Source organism: Astatotilapia calliptera, chromosome 17 (assembly GCF_964374335.1).
Source record: "Astatotilapia calliptera chromosome 17, fAstCal68.1, whole genome shotgun sequence".
NCBI lineage: Eukaryota > Metazoa > Chordata > Actinopteri > Cichliformes > Cichlidae > Astatotilapia > Astatotilapia calliptera.
The window spans coordinates 17,518,376-17,540,943 of NC_137438.1; the positions used below are offsets into that span (position 1 = coordinate 17,518,376).

A 22,568-nucleotide genomic window follows, 5' to 3' on the forward strand; every position below is an offset into this window, starting at 1 on the left:
GTCCACAGTGATGATTCTAGTGGGTTGAGTGGATTAAAAAGTGACAAGTGGCACAGTGGCTCACTGCATTCATGCTGTGGAATCGTGGGCTCGTTGAACATGTGTGTGAAAACATGAAAGTAGTGTTTTGAGTTAAAATGTGTGGCATCAGGCATATTTCCTGTGTGTCACGTTTAGAGACTTACTATAAAAACACAAGACAGGAATACAGACTCACCGTGAGTCTGAAAATATCTGCGTCCAGCTCAGATATCACGAGAGGAAAACAGCAGCTCACATCTAAAGTGTAAATATGGAGCCAAACTAAATTTAACAGCGAGTGCCGCCGTGATACACTCATCATCCTCTCAGGGCAGACAGTTTACCAGAGTTATCACCACTTATTACGGTCATGACTTCACTCCTGATTCCTACTCTTTTTTTCCCCTTCACCATGAACTGAATAAAGACGATGGAAGTAGCCATTATGATGTCACCATGAAGCAACTTTTTGACCACTAGGTAGCCCCGCCCTAAATCATTCCTGGTTTTGTGGTCTTTTCTGGCTCTAATGGGACCTTTTGGTTTGGTTTGATTTGGTTTGATCCACCACACAGCTGCCACAACTATGATGGTGACACAAGGTTTCACAGCAGAAACTGACACAGCATCAGATGACAGAGTAGATAGAGCATTAGAACATGGTATACTATGGCCATAAAGGGATTGACATGGTCAGCAACAATACTCAGCTACGATGCTGTATTTAAACTGTAAACTGTGTTGCTCAGGTGACAAAAGCGGGTCAATAAAATATCCTTCACACCATCACACCACCAGCAGCCTGAAATACTGGTATAAGGCAGGATTGATAAATGACTTCATAATGGCTGTTTTCACCAAACTCTAAACTTACCATCTGATTGTACTAGCAGGAATCATCATCAGACCAGGAAACGTTTTTTTGTCTTCTGTTGTCCAGTTTTTGTGAGTCTGTGTAAACTGTAGCCTCTCTGTAGCCTACTGTTATTAGTGAACAAAAGTGGTACATGTGAGGTCTTCTGCTGCTGGAGCCCAGTTGCTTCAAGTTTAGACCAGCCTCTCTAGCACCAACAACCAAGCACTTCAGCAGGTCATTGTCACGATGTCTACATACCTAAAAGCAATAAGTTGCTGCCATGTGATTGGTTGAATAGATAATTGCATGGTTGAAACAGGTGCATGTAATGTCTCAAGGTTGTTTTTACCAGTAATTCTGAAAATATACCATAATGCTGAACACATGAAAGACAAGGAAAACTATGTTTATTTGTATTAGATCATTTAACAAACATAAAATACAGTCCCAGACAGATGTTATCATGGTGCAAAAACATCAAGAACAGAGATCAAAAACAAAGAAGAGAAACAGCAGCCAGATGACAGTGATGTTCCACTTTTTTGCGGCTCAGATTCAGGACGCCAAAGTAGAAGCAGAGTTCATACAGCACACCTGATACTTGACAGTAACACCTGACGCACAATCAGCAGTGAAATCTGAGGAGTTTAAACAGTCAGACATTTTTAAATCTTTTCACCGTGGTCTAAGTACACATCCAGGATGAACCTAGCTTTGCAAAAAGGCTGGAACTCAGGGGCAAACTGACAGCTATCAGTGTCTTCTGTATTTTCTTTTTTAAAGCTCATTGGCAGTTTCCCCCTATGTGTTTAACATCCTAATCAACGCTGAGCTTGGCTAATCACGTTTAAACATATGAACACTTGTCCCACCCCCAAAACAAAATAAAACTAAACAAAACAACAAACCATAACATTCATTTTTATACCAACTAGCATGATGTTGAATAAATCTATTGCTAACTACCAAATAAATCCCAAAATATGGAAAAACATTTAGCATACTATCTTTAGTTATGCTGGCTAACATATGTTAAGCTAGGCTAAGCTAATTTTATAAACACCAGTTACAAAAAACTACAACAATGCCTGTCAGTACTAGAAGAACCTAGTGTAATGCCTGCAGTGGCTAATAACAACAAAAATATCACTTAGCTAATAAAACATGCCAGTATTTCAGCAGCTACACGGACTTGTGCTAAATTAGGCTGAACTAGCTGCTACTGATAGATAACTATAATAATAAACTGCTATTTCCATTAGACACAGCTGCGCGACACAACACCAGTTAGAAACCAGCAGGAAAACATGTTGCGTTAAACTGTTTGTAGTTCTATAAGTTAAACTAGTTCAGTGACAATGTCTTTAGCTGTGTGCCACATAAACTTAATGTAAACCATCATGTAGATGTTAAGGTGCTCCCATGGTTCCAGTGTTCATGCTCAGCTTGGTTAAACCCAGATGAAACTAAAATCCACCATAAAAACAATTGGCTAATAACACAGTCTGCATCAGCTAATGGAAGAATTGGATTTTAGCGCTCATGCTACAGCTTGGCTGAAGCTGCTACAGCGGCTACATCTACTCTTCTAATTTCATGCAAAGTCACTATTCCTCTAAACCTAACATGCAGGATGGAGATACCTACTGGGAGCTAACGTTTGTCAGGACTGTGCTAAGGATGGACGGATTCAGGATATCACTGATAAAACAAAATATGCCTTTTCACTTTTACATTTTAATTTTGTGAAAAGAGAACAACAAAAGGATCAGATAAGTACTAGTTCTGTTTTCAGAAGTACATAAAAACTATCACAGACCTCCAGAAATTGATATCAAGTGCAAGTTACTGTGGCAGAAACAACAGCAGATAAACTGACATATTTTGTATTTTGATTATATTATTGTGACTTTTGTCAAGATAACTCCAACACAGACATACGAGAACCATCAGAGGAGATTTGGTGGCCTAACAGGAAGCTCAGATGTTTGAGAAGTTTTCAAAGTAAATCCATATTCACACAATAGATGAAAGAAAGTTTTTTAAATTGTTCTATAAATTCAGATGTGATTTCTGCATAATGGACAAACAGTCTGAGTTGTGCTGCTGTATATTAATGTATCAGGAAACCAATAATCAGTCCACCCCCAGACTCTTCTTAATGCTAGATTTGCAAACATCTGACAAACTATCACATACTTATTATCACAGAAGCTGTAGGAAAATTATGCACTTTAAAACAGAACAAAGAAGAAACCAAGCGGAAGAAAAATCAGAACAAAGCACCTGATCAAAGCAAAGATACCAAGACGGTACAGAGGAACACCGGCATGCAGCTTTTAGGAAGATTTTTGTAATTTTACTGACATAATAATAAAAAAATAGTATCGAGTTTGTATTCACAGTAAAACACAGATTTAAAAACATTCTGGAGGAATTGATTCAGTGCCAGTTAAGGTCGTGGAAGTCTCGAATAAATTACATATTTTCAGACACATTTTTAACACAAGACCAGCAAAGGCAACACTAAAAACAGTGAGAGCCCCGATACAACACAAAACCAGATTCAAGCCCAGGAAATACCAAAAACACTAGCAGGTCAAATATAGGTTATAACTATTAGTATTTTATGTTCTAAAATATCAGATAAAATTAGTTGAAACTCACTGATCAAAATGATTAAATAATGTGCAACTCAACATCTGTCTAATTATCTCATTAATGTTGACTTAGCTAGTGACATTAATGAGATAATAATTTTTTGTTCCTAACTGGTTTCCCTTTTCTGGCAGTAATGGGCTTTCATACCTTTAATTTGAGTAAATAAGTACATTTAAAAAAGTTACCCCGTGAAAGTTGTGTGGCAATTAAGTCTTTATCTTGACTAACCTTTCATATATATTATTGTTTTTTTTTCTGCTGGGAGCTGACCTACACATATTACTAAGAAAACTTCACAACATCAGTTAAATGTGTAAAATATGTTTTTCCTTCAGCAAGTGTCTTTAAAGTAGGCTACACGTGTTTGTCATGCAAAATGTTTATAGGAGCTCCTAACAGCACATGCTACTAGTTGTTTTAAACAATACAGTATAATAGCCTGATCAAACTTCGGATTTAATTATTAATTAATTTAAATAATCTTAAATTAATTAATAAGCCTTTATTAATTTTAAATTCCCATAGTTTGTTAAAGCCCTGCTTTATCAAATTAATGCTTTTAATATCTTCAGTCAAGTACACTTGTCACAGTTCAATCTTCATTTGCAGTGCCATATGTTGTAAAGAAACTGGAATGTCTGAGCTAGTTGTTATCTTACTGAAACAAGTTTGACAGAAGTACCTTGTTCCACCCTGAAAGGGATCACAGTCATCTGAACAGCTTATTCTTATTTTCTAGGATTATTTGGTCTCTATTTAAATGTAAACATAACTTAGGAACCATAAAGTTTGAAATGTGTGCAAAAGCAAAAAAGAGATGTATTTGGGTATCTCCCACAGTAAAAAAAATTCAAAAGCTTACAGAAAAAGACGTGTTTATTCAGAAGGATGATCTGAGGCATCTGAGAAGTTTGATCAACCAAAATGCAGATGCAGACTTCTCTTTGGGGTTTTACATTAAATGCTGAATTTTTGCCGCCCCTTTCAGACAAGATCCATCCCAGTTTTTAATTTCTACAGAAGAAAAAAAATAAACAAAACAATATTCAATGTTGGAATCTAAATAAAACTTTGTGTCCTTATCACTGTCATTTTGAATTCAGTGAAAGGTGTTCCACTACATGACATCATTTCTGGTCCTCCTCCATTATTATTTGTAAATAGATATTGCCCAGTGCCCTTATTTGATTAGGACTGTATATGAGCTTAACTTCTATCATTTTTCAATTAATCAAATTTTCATGAAATTCATTTTGCTGCATTGTGCTCAACTGTTAGATGTAAAATAATGTATCATCTGCATGCATAAAATTTGGACTTTTTTAGTAAAAAAGTAATTTTCTGTTTAATCATTATAGTTTTCAGTTCATTACGTTTTGATCAAACTCTGCTCTTCGTAAAAATAAAGAAAAGTGTCATCTGCATACACAATCTAAAATTTGCATGTTAAGTAACACTAGCATTTGCTGTGTTTTGATTTTAATCACATTTTCTACAACATGCTAAAAATGAACAACAAAAAAATCCCCTTAGCATTATTTCAGAGAAGGAGGAAAGTGTCTGTTCAAAAATAAATCAATAAATAAATCAATGAAAACCATCTGCTACACCTAACTGTGCAAAATAAAAACAACTCTGGCACAATCTGAATTTAAACACAGTGTAATCAGTCCACAGAAATTATCTCTCTTTAGAAATGAGCTTTAGGAAATATATATATTTTTAAAGTGCTATTTTACTTTTATAGATAGTCATACTACACATTTGAAAAACAGAAATCCAGACATGTAAACGGATTTATAAGAAGTGAGGAAGGTAAAATAAAGCTAATCCCAGTGTTTCATGCTACAAACCAGACCTGCTGAAACTTAACGCTGATTAAAGTTAATCAGCGTTAAGTTTCTGACAAATACATGATCAGATGATGTATAACATTAAGAAGGAAGGAAGGCAGTATTTGAAGCGCTAAACAATCAAGTTTTATCTGCTACTGTTTTCTCCTTTATCAGTAAGTGCAAAGTACTCCTTAAACTCACCAGGACAGAAATAAGGCAAATAATTTTAAAGCTGAAGGAAAATATAATAACTCAAGTCATTTTTAAAGTAAAAATGTGCTACTTTTTCAGAGTGTTGCCTTTAAATTAATGAGCCTTTTGTTTTGGACTGCTGTTTGATCAAATCTCATTTTAATGAATAATCACCAAAACTATTCAAGTAAGTAAGCATGTTTTATCAGTAAGTTAATTAGATCATTTCACCCCATGAGTTTATATTTTCCATTTTAACACTGAATGTAGAGACATTTTTTTTTTTATATGTAGCATCCACTAACACGAAAGTGAAACTTAGTCCATTGTCTTCACGAACCTCATGACAAGCTACTTCTGGTACTTCTGGAAGATACAACAAAATGAGATATTCTGTTCAACTCTTGAACTGTGATGGTGAGTACTCAATAAATCAACCGCTTGACCATCTGCGCAGAGCTGACCTGCAGGAAGAGTAAAGAATCATAGTAGACGATGTCGGGAATTCCTATTGCTTTCCCCTCCAGCACTCACTGACGTCTGTGGCGTTTGGTCAAAGAGTCGTGGAGATGCAACAAGCAGACATCAGGATGGTCACATGTATGAGGGCAGCACTGGATGGATGACGGCAATCCCACAATCCTACAGTTCACCGTGAGGTCGCTTCCTGTGTACTCCTCAAGCCCTGGTGAAACTAGGGACAACCAGAACAGCAATGGCTGCCACGGCGACTGCCACCACTGCCAGGTTCCAGCCTTCACAGTCGCGCTGCCAGGAGACGACAAGACAGGTTAGAATAAAATTAATTTATAAGCACATTAGGTTTTAGCCACATGCTGGATATTTTGGAAACTTTAAATGGAGTTTGAAACTTTATTTTGACTTTGCAGTTCTTTTCCATTTGGATGCACCAAATAATGGAAATGTCTATAAAAAAGGGGACAATACTTTTTATAAAAGAGCACTACATTCTGACCTCCCACCACATTTTGAATGTGCTTGTAGGATCTGGTCCAGAGGGGTGAAGAAATCAGGTGGCCCCTGAAGCAGAGCCTCTTCAACCTCTGCATATTCTAAACACATATGCAAAGAACCCACACAAATTGACAACAAAAAATACTGAATATGACCATAAGCGAAGTTTTAGTGTGGAGCCTTTAAGATGTTTGGGAACTTTTAGATGTTCTGCGAATCCATTCGTACTGGTCACAAGTGAAGAGTGAGTGGCAGGTCATTCAGTATTTTTCTAACTACCTCTGTATGGCTGTGTTTAGGCGAAAGGTGAAGGACGTTTTTTGTGCCTCACAATTACAAACAGAGTCAATGCTAAGATGCAATCATACATAAACTGAAAATATTTAATCTTACAGAAAAAGTCCGTGCTGTGTCACAAGCAAAGACTCTTCTGATTCAAGATTTTCTTTACTGGCATTATGTTGCTAGAACATAACAAAAATTACAGTGGTGCCCTCGGTGATAAAGAAAATACAAAAAAGATAAATAAAGAAATAGATTTTCTTTAAAAAGATATAAAAGATAAAAGTATGGAAGAGGATTAGGGCCACTGGGGGAAAAAAAGAGTGGGAACATCTTTTTCTTTCTTGTTTTCCAGAATTCTGAGAAAAAAGTAAGAATTCTGACTTTTTTTCTCGGAATTCTGACATTAATCTAAGAATTAAAGTGTAAAGATTACATTATTATGGGCTCTTTGATGGACAGATGGTAAATGGACCGGTTCTTATATAGTGCTTTTCTACTATGAGCTAACTTTGCACAACTTGGCTCATTCACACATTCACACCCATTCCCACAAGCGCTTCTTTCTATGCAAGTGTTTTCTATCTAACATTAACACAGATGATGGAGGCATCTGAGAGCAACTTGGGGTTAGTATGTTGCCCAAAGATATTTGGCATATAGAAAGCAGACGCGGATTGAACCACCAACCTTCCTTCATATTTGATTTGCTTCACAGAAACTCAAGCAACCTGACAAAACAAACTGAGCCCAGCATTAAATCAGTCGGGACATGAGCATGTAAAATCATGGCTGATGGAGGATGGAACACCCGGCACGGCTGATGTACTACTACAGTTCAAACAAACAAGTAAAACCTGGATTTGAACAGAGATTGGGAAGTCATGGTGGCAGAGGTTTCCACTTTTAAACTCTTTAAATGACAGAGGGGTTCATCTGAAGCAATTGTTTCTTCATTTGTGGAAACAAATGCAGAGGCAGTTTTCCTTGAAAGCGCCTGGTAGAGGAAGAAGGTCATGGCCATACCTGGTCCCATCTAAGACGCCAGCTCCTCCCACCAGCACCAAATCAAGGCCACTATTACAATCATTCCTATGAAGGGGATGGAGAGAACAGGGGGCTCAGACTGGCGAGTGCAGTTCTGGGAAGAAGACAGAAGGTAGGAGTGTGGGGAGTATGGAGAGAGGAGAAAATAAAAAAATCAGAATAATAAAGTCAGAGGACGTGAGGGCGAACGGCAAGCAGGGAGCAAACGAAAACGAGTGATCTGATGTGAAATGACTGATAGGCAGGCAGGTCGATCATGAAAACTCATCAAATTTTCAGAGAATTTTTCAGTTTCTCGTGTAAATTTCATGTGAAACAGAAGAGACGGCAATCAGACAAAAAAATGGAAATGAAGTGAGGAAACTGAAAAATTAAAGACAAGATGGTGAGGTTTTTTTTGTTTTGTTTTGTTTGAAGTCTTTAACATTAAAACATCAGCATCTTGTCATTTCAAGACTTTTGGAGATCAAATCTGAAGCATCAGCAGCCCTGCAGGAGCTTTTGGGTAAGAACTACCAGGTCAGCTTTGGCTGTAGAGAGCCATCTTAAAAGTTGATGTGTTTCCTAACAAGTTTGTTAGCCTAGCGTTAGTATTCTCACAAGTGAGTTTATATCTCACTCGGTGAAAATATCCTAAATTCATCCTAAAATGTTTATATTTCACAAAGTGATATTTTCTGGAGGCCTGTGAAAAAATCCCATTTAATTTTTGCCAAGGGAAGGAGGAACTAATGTCAATGTTAAAGGCTGCTACTATCAAAATAATGACACCCCTGCAGTGCTGCATGGTGGATAAGAAATTGAATGAATTATCTGATGAAGAGGAGTGGATTGGGGACCAGGTCACTGTTTACAAAGTCCAAAGAAAAGAAAGGCAAGTGCCACAACAAGTTCTGAGTCAAACCTCATGTCAGCACTAGTGAATGCAAATGCTCGAGTCAGGAAAGTTCCTCAGCAAGTCTTAGAAAACCAAACTCTGTGTAGTTTTAGTTTTTAATTTTACAGTTTACATTTCAAATTACAAGTAGGAGTGTTGAAAGCATGGCTGGAGATCCAGATAAGGGTGAAGTCAAACAGCAGGTCTTGAGTGCTGACTTGGACAAAGGATTATGATTTTCACAGCTATGCAAAAATCCATACCAGTTTAACTGTCCATGAAACTAGATAAGAAAGAACAATTAGTAAAACTACATTAATGTCTTAAAAATTTAAAGGCTGGATAACCACTAATTTAATGGTTGTAGATTTAGATAAAACTGAGGTTAGTGTACTCTGCCCTTAAAAATTTAGAAATATGGCATATAACCAGATTCTTACTCTGGCTGGCATAAACTTGACCTCCAGTAACACTGTGAGAAATCTTGGAGTCATTTTTGACCAGGATATGTCCTTCAATGCGCATATTAAATAGATATGTGGGACTGCTGTCTTCCATTTCTGCAATATCTCTAAAATTAGAAATATCCTGTCTCAGAGTGACGCTAAAAGCTAGTTATTGTATTTATTACTTCTAGGTTGAACTGCTGCAATTTGTTATTTGTATGCCCTAAGAACTTCCTGAAAATCTTTCAGTTGAACCCAAATGCTGCAGCAACAGTACTGACAGGTGGCCTCTCTTCATTTGCTCCCTGTTAAGAATCCAGAATTTAAAATCCTGCTCTTCACATTTAAGCTCTTAAATAATCAGGCCCCATGTCATTTTAATAACCTCATAGTACCATATCACCACATTAGAGCACTTTGTTCTCACACTGCAGGCTTACTTGTGGTTCCTAGAGTATTTAAAAGTAGAATGGGAGGCAGAGCCTTCATCTTTAAGGCCCCTCTTATGTGGAACTATATCAGACTAGATGGGTTGCCCCTCCCTGATCCTGGTTAGGCTGGAGGTTTTTTCCTGTTAGACGGGAGTTTTGCTCCTCACTGACACCAAATGCTGCTCCTTGGGGTGGGGGGTGGGGGTGGGGGGTCATCTGATTGTTAAAGTTTCCAATCTCTTTAATCCATTTGACATTATGAAAAATGAAAATCAGTTGAATTTCACATCCTACCTAGTGAACCCTCAAGTCAATTTGAGTCATAAGGTGTGAAAAATTGACAGTTGATCAATACTGAGTCACCTAACTGGGGAATTTATTTGTTCAAGTTTTGGAGTCTCCGGGAAGAATTGATTTACTGATGTTAAAGTAAAGAGTCCCAAACTGTTTGGACTGGTCTGTCTTGCAGGAGATGTTCCATATCAGATGAGCTGTAAATGTCCGTGTTCTTTGTTTTTGTATGAAATTCATTTTCAAGGGCTGTGCGATATAGGCGAAAGACCAGACAAAAGACAACGTGCCCTGAAGCGACAGACATTTAGAAGCTCACAGAAAAACTGTCAGAAACCGGCCACGAGCAGAGCTGAAAGCAAAATGATCCAGAGAGCGTTTGGGCTTAGCTGTTACCGGCCAACATGCACACAGTACAGACAGAGAGGCATCATGTGACAGAGCACGGACCAGATTTTTTTTCTCTAAACACTTACCTGAAAATGTTCTGCTATGTTAATCTAAACCTCACCCTTTCCTTTCCAGAGGGAGGGAGTTTTAACCCTAATCTCTGTCAGGCATGGTTACTTGAGACCAAATAATCTATCAGTACTGAAACATTTTAACATTGTAACATACCCAACTTCACTAAGCACCTGAGGCTTTTACCTGTGACCTCTCACCTGTGACTTCCTGCCCACCAGTTTTTGCAGCTCAGCCTTGCAGCGCTGCAGCTCCTGTTCAAGTGCCGCTCGCTCCCGCTGGCTGCAGTCATACAGCTGCTGAAGCTCGGCCAGCTCACCTTTCAAACCTTCACACTGAAGGAAGGACAGAAGAAACACAACAACAAATCAATAACAGATATTTATATAAGAGACAAAGATACTATGGGCAGGTCAGGACCTCTTTGGTCTGTAAACCTGAAGACTATTGGAAGATGCTGATTCCATACTGGGAACAGTCAAAGGATCTTGCAAAGAAAAGCATCTGGACTTCTTTAAGTTGCTTGAAGACGTTTCACCTCTCATTGGCATCCTCGAAAGAGTGTCCTTTATCCTTAAGATGCAGATGGACTGCTGAGTCTTGTCCTGTGGAGGTGGCTCTTCTGTGTTGTGCCATGCGCTTGTGAAGTGGCTGTTTGGTCTCTCCAATGTAGAGGTCTGAGCATTCCTCGCTGCACTGTACAGCATGAGGACACTCTTTCGAGGATGCCAATGTTCACATTTTGGACAGAGGACAGATGGACAGATGGTTTGAAAGAGGAGTGAAAGAAGCCATCTATGTCCACTGTGAGCGACCATCTTTGAACAGAGGCGGGGGTTTACGACACCAACTCTCTGCCATCTATAATCCAGTTTTGAGATCCCTTCCCAGACGCCTTAACGCCCACTCACATCCTGGGCCATCTGACCTCAGGAAGTCGCATGATAAGGTGGGGCCAGGTTTCACAATGAACACACCCGAAACTCTGGCTGATTGGGACCCACACCCAGTTTCACACCTTGGCTCAGGCGATTAGAGGATCATCAGGGGGTCCTTTTGTCCCTCTGTGGGGGGTTACTCCCACTAGGTTTATATCTGGGACTCTCCACCATTTGACCTTAGAACTGAAGAAGCTTCTTGGATGAGAGGTGAAACGTCTTCAAGTAACTTAAAGAAGTCCAGGCGCTTTTCTTTCCAAGCTCCTTTGACTACGATGACCTGGATGACTGAGAACCTTCACAGACATACTGGGAACAATTTCCCACAATTTCATTAAACATGTACCATGACAGTAAAGCATGTTTCTATTCTATTCTATTCTATTCGAGTTACAACTGCCTGTTTTTTAATGTTGAAATGCTGAAATTTGCCATGCTGCTACAGATGACTGTTAAAGGTAAAATCAAAAGCTTTGCAATTCAAGATATCAACAGTCTTTGGATTAAACTGACCAAATATGATGTCCGTCTGTAGTAAACATCCAGATGTTTTAGCTCATAAACAGCAGTCACCTCTCACCTCTCTCTGGACCTTCTGCGCTGTCTCCTCAGCTTGTCTCAGTTTGACCTTCAGGATGCTGATCTCCTCCTGTATATCAGATGAGTCCTTCTGCTCAGGTCTGGACTGGAACACCGTGATATAAGAGTCCGCCTTCACCTGGTTGTCCTTTTCATATTCAGTACTGCCCTCCGCTCTGACTGCCAGATACACGTCATCACACCTGTTTGCCATTAGACAGAAGATCTGTTGGAACAGTAGCTTCAGGAGACAAAGTGAGATATATAATAACACCCTAAAAAAAAAAAAAATACCCGCTCGTCCCTGCAAGCGGTCTATCCTTCAAGCTCAGGTCCTCTACCAGAGGCCTGGGCGTTTGAGGGTCCTGCGCAGTATCTTAGCTCTTCCTAGGACTGCGCTCTTCTGGACAGAGATCTCCGATGTTGTTCCTGGGATCTGCTGGAGCTACACACCTAGTTAGGCAGTCACCGCACCTAGTGCTCCGATTACCACGGGGACCACCGTTACCTTCACCCTCCACATTTTCTTAAACTCTTCTCTGAGCCCTTGGTATTTCTCAAGCTTCTCGTGTTCCTTCCTGATGTTGCTGCCATTCGGAACTGCTACGTCTATCACTACGTCTCCTTCTGTTTGTCTACCACCACTATGTCCGGTTGGTTAGCCACCACCATTTTGTCAGTCTGTATCTGGAAGTTCCTCAGGATCTTAGCTCGGTCATTCTCCACCACCCTAGGGGGCGTCTCCCATTTTGACCTCGGGACTTCCAGGCCGTATTTGGCACAGATGTTTCTGTATACTATGCCGGCCACTTGGTTATGGCGTTCCATGTATGCCCTGCCTGCTAGCATTTTACACCTTGCTGTTATGTGCTGGATTGTCTCAGTGGCATCTTTACACAGCCTGAACCTCGGGTCTTGCCTGGTGTGATAGACCCCAGCCTCTATGGATCTTGTACTCAGAGCTTGTTCTTGTGCTGCTATGATTAGTGCCTCTGTGCTGTCTTTCAGTCCAGCTTTGTCCAGCCACTGGTAGGATTTCTGGATATCAGCCACCTCCTCTATCTGCCGGTGGTACATACCGTGCAGGGGCCTGTCCTTCCATGATGGTTCCTCCTCTTCCTCCTCATTCTTGGGTTTCTGCTGCCTGAGGTTTTCACTGAGCACTCGGTCAGTTGGGGCCATCTTACTGATGTATTCGAGGATGTTTGTTGTCTCATCCTGGACTGTGGTGCTGACACTCACCAGTCCCCAGCCTCCTTCCTTCCACTTAGCGTACAGGCTCAGGGTGCTGGACTTGGTGTGAAACCCTCCATGCATGGTCAGGAGCTTCCTTGTTCTGATGTCAGTGGCTTCTATCGCCTCCTTTGGCCAGCCTATTACCCCAGCAGGGTACCTGATAATGGACAGGGTGTAGGTGCTGATAGCACGGATCTTGTTCTTACCGTTCAGCTGACTCCTCAGGACTTGCCTGGCCCTCTGCAGGTACTTGGTGGTTGCAGCTTTTCTAGCGGCCTCTTCATTGTTCCCATTTGCCCGTGGGATCCCCAGGTACTTGTAGCTGCCCTCTATGTCTGCAATGTTGCCTTTTGGTAGTTTGTTTCATGCATTTATTTTTTAAATAATTCTATTGAAGCATGGTTGAAAAGCAATGTCTGACTTTCATTGGTTGACATTTATAGAATTTTTATTTATTATTACTTTTGTCAGATTAAGGTTATTTCTGTGACCATTGTGAGATTTTCTTTTATTGACTGAAGGGTACCAACAATTTTGTCCACATCTGTATCTATTTAATATGCGCACTGAAGGACATATCCTGGTCAAAAATGACTCCAAGATTCACAGTGTCACTGGAGGCCAAGATAATGCCATCCAGAGTAAGAATCTGGTTATATACCATATTTCTAAGATTTTCAGGGCAGAGTAAAATAACCTCAGTTTTATCTAAATTTAAAAGCGTTAAATTAGTGGTTATCCAGGATTTTATGTCTTTAGGACATTGCTGCAGTTTAACTAATTGGTGTGTTATCTGGCTTCATGGATAGATAAAGTTGGGTGTCATCTGCATAGCTGTGAAAATGTATGCTATACCTTCTGGTGATACTGCCAAAAGGAAGTATGTATAATGTAAATAGAATTGGTCCTAGCACAGAACCCTGTGGAACTCCATAATCAACCTTAGTGTGTAAAGACGACTCTCCATTTACATGAACAAATTTGAGTCCATTAGATAGATATAATTAAAACCACTGCAGTGCAGTACTTGTAACACTTACGTCAAGTTCTAATTGCTATAATAAAATATTATGGTCAACACTATCGAATGCTGCACTGTGGTCTAGCAGGACCAGCACAGAGATAAGTCCACCGTCAGAGGCCATAAGAACATAAATTGTAACCTTTTGTCAGCCTGGCTACAGTGCTTTAGAGAAACCTGGGGTTATTCTTATTTTCGTCAAACAATGATGAATAGTGAGACGTTCTAGCTTTATGGGGGACATTTTCAAAACAATAAAGCAGCAAACTATTTTTTCAGGCTAAATAATGAACTTCTAAATTTGTGATATGCCATTTCCTCTCCAGCTTACAAGTTATCTTTAAGGTTTGTGTTTAAGAGTTACACCAGGGAGTCAAGTTCTTGTGATCTGGTGCTTTCTTGTTCTGAGGAGCCACATTGTGCAGAGTCGTACACAGTGAAGAAGTAAAATTATTAACAAGACCTTGAACTTAGTTACAGTGCTTTCAGAAAGACATCTGCTGTTATGAAATCTATTCCCCATTGCCGTGTAATTCATTATTGTAAATTTAAATATTATTAGGAAATGATCAGACAAGCTCTGAGCACAAGATCCACAGGGGGTGGGGTCTACCACACAAAAAAAGCCTCTGGTAGAAAACCCAAGCTTGAAGAATTTTCGCACGTTTTAAGAGTCAGAGTGTCAGGTGTAGGTGGATGTTTTGACTGAAGCTGCTCAGGTCACTCACGCGTCTTGTTGTTGTTGCAGTTCCTCCAACTTGTTGTTCAGCTGTTTGTTGTCACTAGTCAGATTCTGATGTTGGTCTGTCAGAGAGTTGAACTCGTCCTGCAGCTGAGTGACCTCACCTGTATCAGTAGACAAAGACTGATATCAGTATTGATTAACTGACTAATAATTGTCTTATTGATTCTAATGAAGAAACAAACACGTTATTACATCTCTGCATTATTGGTGCATCAGATGTTTGTTCACTTTGTTTCCTTCATCTCAGGTGATAAAGGTCCCATCTGTTAGTTACAGTTCTCCTACTTAGTTACAGTTACTAGTACTAAACCTTAGATAATGCAGGTTAATATTACTTAGAGTTATAGTTACTGTGTTTAGTTGCAGTTACCCTGTGTCAGTGTGCTGTGGCTCTTCATGCTCAGCTCAGCTCTCAGTGTTGTCACCTCAAGTTCGTACTCGGCTGTTGTGGCGTGCAGACGCTGTAGCTCCGCCCTCAGACGGCATAGCTCTTCCTGAAGGGAGGCAATGTCATTCTCTCTCTCTGCTGCTGCCTCCTCGGCTGCCTGCTGCAGCATTAGCACCTCCTCTTGAGCTGAGCGTAGCTCCTGCTGCACCTCCTCCAGCTCGCTTTCCTTCTCCTCCTCCAGACTGTCCATCTCCTCCTGGACTGAACGCAGCTGGGCTGAATGAGTCAGACAGCGTGAGAGAATTAGAGTGAGAGTCAATATCACAGTTTCAGAGTCTCAGAGAGTTAGAGAGTCAGAGTCAGTGAGTCAGAGTCTCAGAGAGTCAGAATCAGAGAGAGAGTCAAAGTCAGTGAGTCAGTGTCAGTGAGTCCAAGAGTCAGAGTCCGAGAGAATCAGAGTTAGTGAGTCAGAGTCTTAGAGTCAGAGTCAGAGAGTCAGAGTCAGTGAGTCAGAGTCAGTGAGTCAGTGTGAGAGAGTCAGAGTCACTGTCTCAGAGAGTCAGTGTCTCAGAGAGTCAGTGTCTCAGAAAGTCAGTCTGAGTCAGAGTGTCAGAGAGTCAGAGAGTCAAAGTGTCAGAGAGCAAGAGAGAGTCGGGGAGCATCAGAAAATCAGAGTCAGAAAGAGTCGGAGCGTCATAGTCAGAGACAGTCGGAGAGATCAGAAAGTCACAGCGAGTCAGAAAGTCAGAGAGAGTCAGTGAGTCAGAGTCTCAGAGTGTCAGTGTCTTAGAGATCAGAGAGTCAGTGTCAGAGAGTCAAAGTGTCAAAGAGCCAGAGAGAGTCAGTCAGTGAGTCAGTGTCAGTGAGTCAGAGACAGTGAGTCAGACTCACAGTCTCAGAGTGTCAGACTCTCGGAGAGTCAGAGTCTGTGAGTCAGTGTCAGAGTGTCAGAGAATCAGAGTGTCATACTGTCAGAGTCAGGGAGGTGAAGGAGCTCACCTTGCAGCCTTTGGATCTGCCGGGTGAAGCTCTCGGCCTGGTGGGCGCTGGCCAGCCGCTCCTCCTCTAACAGACCTTTGAAAGGAGAAATGATATAGAATAGAATAGAATAATCCTTTAATTGTCCCACATGGGGAAATTTGGGTGTAACAGCAGCAAGAAAGACACATATACAAACAAACAGTACACAAGACACAGAACAGAAACATACACAGTTTTCACATATTTACATCAAGGACAAAGGTTACCAAAAAGAGAGTACTGTACCGTTATTAAATTGAATAAAATGAAATACAGATAAGAGGAAAGTTACAGAGCTGATGTAAACCTCTATGTTTGTTGGGAGCAGTTTTGATTGTGCTCCTGCATAACAGGAGATGCAGAAGGAGTAACAACCGTGAATATGAAGCAAAGTGACGTTTCCTCACCCTGTAGCTCCATGAAGCTCTCCTCATGTCTCTGAGACACCTCCCGTGTCTCCTCCAGCTCCAGCAGTAGCTGCAACACCTGAGCCTTCAGCTCCTCCAGCTCCTCTTCTTTACCTTTATCGCCGCCTTCCTCCTCATCCTCAGACTTCTCTTCCTTCACCTCTTTCTCATCCTCCTCCTGCCCCTTCTCTCCTTCACCCCCTGTCTCCTCCTTCTCCTCAAGGGACTCCCTCTCTTTGGCTGTGAGGGTATCTGCCAGCATGATGGGCTTCTCCTCCTTCAGCTCACAGAGCTCATCTGCTCAGAGAGGAAGGAGACAATGAAGAGGCAGAGGAGGATTTTTAACAAAGAGAGATGAAAATACACTTCTCTTATTTTGTAGGAGTTTCCAAATAAAACAATATTTATTTTAAAAGATTATAAAACCATGATGTACTTCTTTACTTGACCACCAGGGCTCTTCTTAATAAACCAGGTTTCTTCTTGTTTGTCACTGAAAGTCATACCCTTTATTTTAGTGGGAGATAAATACCGAAACTGTCTGAGGTTTTCAAGCAGGTTAACAGTTTTTATCAAATATCCTTGTTTTAAATACTTTAAAATCCTCTAAATTTACTCAATGTCCAAATTTTTTGTGTGCTGTGCTGCAGAGACATCTGCTGGATTTAACCTTTATTTAATCTGGTGCATCATTAACAGCAAATCATTTAAAGTGAGGGGCAGGGAAAAGGTAAACAACTGAATATACCTGACTTCACCTGGCAGCAAAACACCTTTAAATGTGTGTACCATCAGCATAAAAACAACAAAAGAGTTAAAATCCCATAAAATAAGATAATTCTAATATAATATTTCATATAAAGGAGAACGTGTTTCTCTTAAATCAAAAGTAATAATTTGAATTCCAGCGTGCACCTCAGTCTGCACCTCTGACACACATTTGAAATGTCTACACCTTGTTCTAGCCTCTATGGTTTTTATGTGAAACAGGAAGTGCTGAACATAATTAACAAGGTGAAGATAAAATAAATGTAAGGTAAAATAAATGGGACTAAAAATGAAGACTCTGATGCTTATCCCTTCACACAGACACACGCACACACAGTGACTGACCGGATGGGTCGAGGACCTCCTCGATGACAGGCGGCAGCCGGAAGGCATCCATGTTTCCTCTGATTGACGGGAAGCTATAGAGATGAGGGGGTCAGAGCTCCAGAGGGGTGAGGAGGGGAGAGAATGAGGCAGATGGAGCCCAGGAAGGGTCCTCACGCTCCGGGTAGAGAGAGCCGCTGCAGCCCTTTCATCCTTCTGGAGCTGGTAGGGAAACACAGGGGGAGGAGGGAGAGGTGGTGAGAGCTGCGACAGATACTGCATCACGAGGAGGCGGGCAGCGTGCAGGCCTCAAACACACACTCTATCTCCACATGTCTCACTCTGCAGCTCTGCTGCCTTTTAACCACCAACCCGCATAACCTCAGTGAGAGGGGAGCAAACACAGCATCTCTCTGCGGACACCACTGCCACAAGAACCAATCAACAGCTACCATGGGCGGCTGGTGTCATCTATACAGTTATAAATTGGGACCGCTCTTCATGACAAATGACTGAAATAAGAATTGACCACAGAGATCACCTGGACCACTGAATCCCTTAACTCTCAGTTTGCTGGTATGTTACCTACAAATAGCGCTAACCTTTAGCAGACTGTGAATAAAAGAGGGCTATCGGCTGTTTGCTTTGTGCCATCAGTTTTAGCATTTTGACCCATGAGGTGCTATGTTTTGTTTTCAGAGGGCAGAGCCTCACAGACACAAATACCTGTGCAGTAACATCCAATCAAAATCCTAGAATTTCACTGGTGACCAAAACTGGAGCTCAGACTTCTTGGATGGCCTGTTAGTAAAATTAAACATATGACTTATAAAAACATTTTCCCCCCATACAGACGTTATATTTGATATGAACCCCAGATAAACTTTTGCAGTCTCCTTCTTTTCCAGCTTATAAATCTATGTCATCTGCATGTCTTATTCTTCCCATTCCTGTCTTTTACTTCCTTTTACTTATCTTTATGATGTAACAGAAGTAAAATAGTTTCAGGAAGTGGGAAATTATGTACAGCGCACAAACCAGTTTCTATCCCGTCTCAGACTGTAAACATGTTTATTTTAAACAATGAAGTCTATTGGTCCTGGGTCACTCCTGGAGCCTCTAGTGGAAACTAGAAGAACTGCTAGTTTGGAGCTTCAGTGCTAGCTTCATTTATTAATCTTGGAATGTGTTTTACGGTTCTGTGCAGTGCTTGTTCTTCATCAGTGTGGCCTTTGATGATCGTTTAGAGAGGTTTGTTGGTCTCCAGAGATTGGTTGGTTGGGAAAGGCTGTCAGATTTAAGGCTGCGGTTGTGTTTACCTGGAGCTTGGTATTCAGATTATATTTATTTAAAGTTTAAACCCTTCAGAGGAAACGATCCACCTGATTTCATGACTTAAACCTGAATGTCAAACTGCTCCTCTGCTGAGATTTTAAAACACTCTGACTGTAAATATTTTCAGGGACGAAGCGCTGACGAGAACACACATCACATTTCCCGATTGAAAGGATGTAAAGATAACTTGAAACCTTCAGTCACACTGCAAGTACTCATGCATTCTGCATGTAAGTGCAGCCGTTCAGGGATAGTTTAAAGGGACCAGCACACATTTCTGTCTGATGCCAGGCTTCTACAAAACACTCCAAAACACACAAAAGACTAGAAAAACAGACACAGCACGATCAAGAAGGACAAAAAGACTGATGAGAACACAGTGCTGATACAGAAGCATCGATTAGCTTTAACACCTCAGAGTTCCCAGCTGACGTGGAAACTCAAACATGAACACTGAGGCACAAACAGGAACAGCTTCAGCAATGTTAATCTGATATATCTGCAGAAACTCCTCATGTTGAAGGTTTTACACTGAGAGCAGCTCTGACATGAGCTGGATTACAATCTTATCCTCACTATTACACATTAATACCACCATGTCATCACCCTCTATATGTGCTCTGTATGTGCTGTCCTGCTGCTGATATTAAAGTCCTCATTCATTGGTCTGTGTCATTTCGTTGAGCTTGCACTGTGACCATAAAGCCTGAAATCCCCCTGTCTCCCTGTCATTGTGCCTTCATAAAGGAAAAGTTTAAATGTCATTCCTTGGATTTTCTGCTGGAACATCCTCTCCCTGCCTCATTGCAGTTTTAAAATGCTGAACTCTTCCATTAGAATCAGCTAACAGGCTGTGGCACGACCTTTTTCTGCTGCTCAAACACAACACATACATGCAGGATGAAGACGTACCTGATGCAGATCTGCTCGTCTCTGAACCACTCTCTGTGGTTTCAGGCTTTGCTGCAGACCTCCTCCTCCTCTTCCTCCTCCTGTTGTCCTATATTTCCTCCTCAGCTGCTCTCTCAGCGTGATGCAGAGTGACGTCACTACATGCTACAGACGGACAGAGGCCATGATGTGAATGCACAATCAGCCTACATGACGTCATTTATTAACCCATTCCTGCCTCTGATCTGCAGTCAGTGAAACTGAAGACGTGTGAGTGGCTGCAGCTGCAGACATAACAAGGATCACATTTCTGTGGCCCAGGTTATGATTCACCAAGTGGTCAGACAGAAACAGTGTTCAACTCTAACAAGGCCATGTGAAGCAAAACAAACACAATAATGACAAACACTGATTTTATTTCAGTCTTGATACAGAAAAAAAAGACTGATATCAGTATTGATTAACTGTCTAATAATTGTTTTAATGGGGAATAATTGTCTTATTCCCCATTAAAAGTAATGCTTCACTGCGGTTTTAGTCTCAGCTGAAAGTCTCTGGGTCGCACCTGCAGGAGAGATTTAACACAAGGTGACACAGACGCTCTGCAAGACTCGTTGGCTCTCAGTCGACTGCCGGTGAAAATGGAAACGCTGCAAACTCGCTCACTTCTGTTGCTAGGCAACACAAATCCAGGCTGGATAACATTAAAGGCCACAAAGATGAGAGAGGAGGGAAATGAAAGCTGAGCACCGACCTCCCAAAGATCCAGGAAGCTGCAGGGTTAAAACTAAAACTCCACCTGAAGGTTCAAAATCCCCACAGAGACAGAGACCAGAATCACTGACATCTACAGTGAAGAGGTTTCCAGTCCGCTCATTCCCAGTTTCAGAGTTTTCCCAGAACCTCTGAGAGCAGCTCTGTGACTGACAGCCTCGCTGAACCCACATTCAGCAAACGGGATACAGCACAGATGAGCTTTCACTTCATAACGACACAACAGCAACTCTTGATGATAACAATAATAATAATAATAGTGTGTTTGGGACCTCCTGCCTTAAAACCAGCAGTTCTTGAGCCCCCTGGTGGCCTCTGCAGGTGGTGGGAGGAGTCAAACTAAGTGAAATAAATAGAAATAAACAAATTAGTATTTTTTTAAAAAAAACTCTGTTATGGTGATGAAGGGTAAAAGGTGTAGGGTGTGACCACTGCAGGACCACCTTCAGGAGAACCACTGCATGAAAGCAGCTTTCCTCTGATTGGCTGCCCTTTGCCTGGCTTCCTCTCGCAGCTGTGAAGGTTGAGAAAACAAACTGTAAAATAAATAAATAATCTTAAAATAAATAAGTCCTGATGAGGAGTTAGAACCTCGAGAGCGGAGTAGAGACAAGCTAATGGGTCTGACGAAGACACCCCCCCTGTGTGACATCACAGATATCCCAGAGTAGAAAAAACGGCATCTGCATCCTGATGTTTTGGCTCAAACTGAGCACATTATTATTAGAAACTGCGTGAAAGTTTGTGACTGTAGATCTGAAACTCTACATTTAAACGATGGCTCTGAAGACTCTGAAACTTGGAGGGGAGTAAAAGATTAAACCGTCTCTGCTGTCTGAGTCTCTACTTCTGTCTGAAGCTCAAAGATGTTTGTAGACGCGCTGTGTTAGTGTGGACGTGCAAACAGGACGTGAACACAGTGAGAGATGCTGTGTGTGCTCAGCACTGCAGGGTTATGTAAAGGCTCTAAATCACTCAGCTGGACTCTTTAAACTGGCTTTCAGCCCTCACGTCACTGTCAGAATCACAGGTGACCTGAAACTCACGTCATTGGACAAAGGAAGGAAACACAGGCAGGCACAGAAAGAACCGGCCAATCAGGAGGCCCCAAACTGGAGGCTTTGTCCTGTGAGGAAACGGTGCTAACCACTGCAGCACCTGGAAATAATAATAATAATAATAATAATAATAATTGTAACATGGTAGACTAATGTGCCTGTGTTAATTCAGCTCCATATTATTATGTGAAGTTGCACTGGGTTGGGAGTGGTTTTGTGTGTGTGTGTCACATTTTTGGTGAGCCAATGGCTGGAATGGGGTTGGACTAATTAGAGGAAGGTGTACTTGATTGCACTGATACACTGGTCTACTTATAGCCCACACTACAAACACTGCTGTGTCATTTTGTCTCTCTGTGCAGGTATGTAATGTGATGAAAAGAAATCAGATATGTTTGGGATGGATGGGTTTTGCGCTATGAATTTTATACTGAATGTGTCATTTTGTCTCTCTGTGCAGGCCAGGGCCTATTATATGCCACAACCTAAAGGCAGCAGAGTTGCAGAGGCTGGAGTGACCACTGGCTATATGCTTGCAGGGGTCTCCAAGGACAACTTCTAACCCTGTTAAAGGCAACACGCGGAGTGCAACTGGCCATGTGGCATAGCTGGCTCTGGCCTTGGGACTATGTGTTTTTATACGATTCATAAATGGGACACTGGACTGTTTTATCTTTTATCTCTTGATATTTTTTTGTCAATAAATTA

At 41.1% G+C, this 22,568-nt stretch overlaps 1 protein-coding gene across 2 annotated transcripts; it reads right to left on the reverse strand.

Annotated features, from left to right (window-relative positions):
- Nucleotides 1-1,267: 1,267 nt before the first annotated feature.
- LOC113009301 (uncharacterized) lies at nt 1,268-20,208 on the reverse strand. 2 transcript variants are annotated; one of them, XM_026147518.2, is made up of 10 exons: nt 20,050-20,208; nt 17,824-18,024; nt 16,711-17,007; nt 16,283-16,357; nt 15,266-15,559; nt 14,879-14,996; nt 11,895-12,096; nt 10,577-10,711; nt 7,849-7,963; nt 1,268-6,333 (listed from the first exon to the last, which is right to left on the reverse strand). In XM_026147518.2, the coding sequence occupies exons 2-9, from the start codon at nt 17,873-17,875 to the stop codon at nt 7,859-7,861; spliced, it is 1,278 nt and encodes a 425-aa protein (XP_026003303.1). In that variant the 5' UTR covers nt 17,876-18,024; nt 20,050-20,208; the 3' UTR covers nt 1,268-6,333; nt 7,849-7,858. The 2 variants fall into 2 exon arrangements, with proteins under 2 accessions (XP_026003303.1, XP_026003304.1); XM_026147519.2 differs by lacking the exon at nt 7,849-7,963.
- Nucleotides 20,209-22,568: the final 2,360 nt, after the last annotated feature.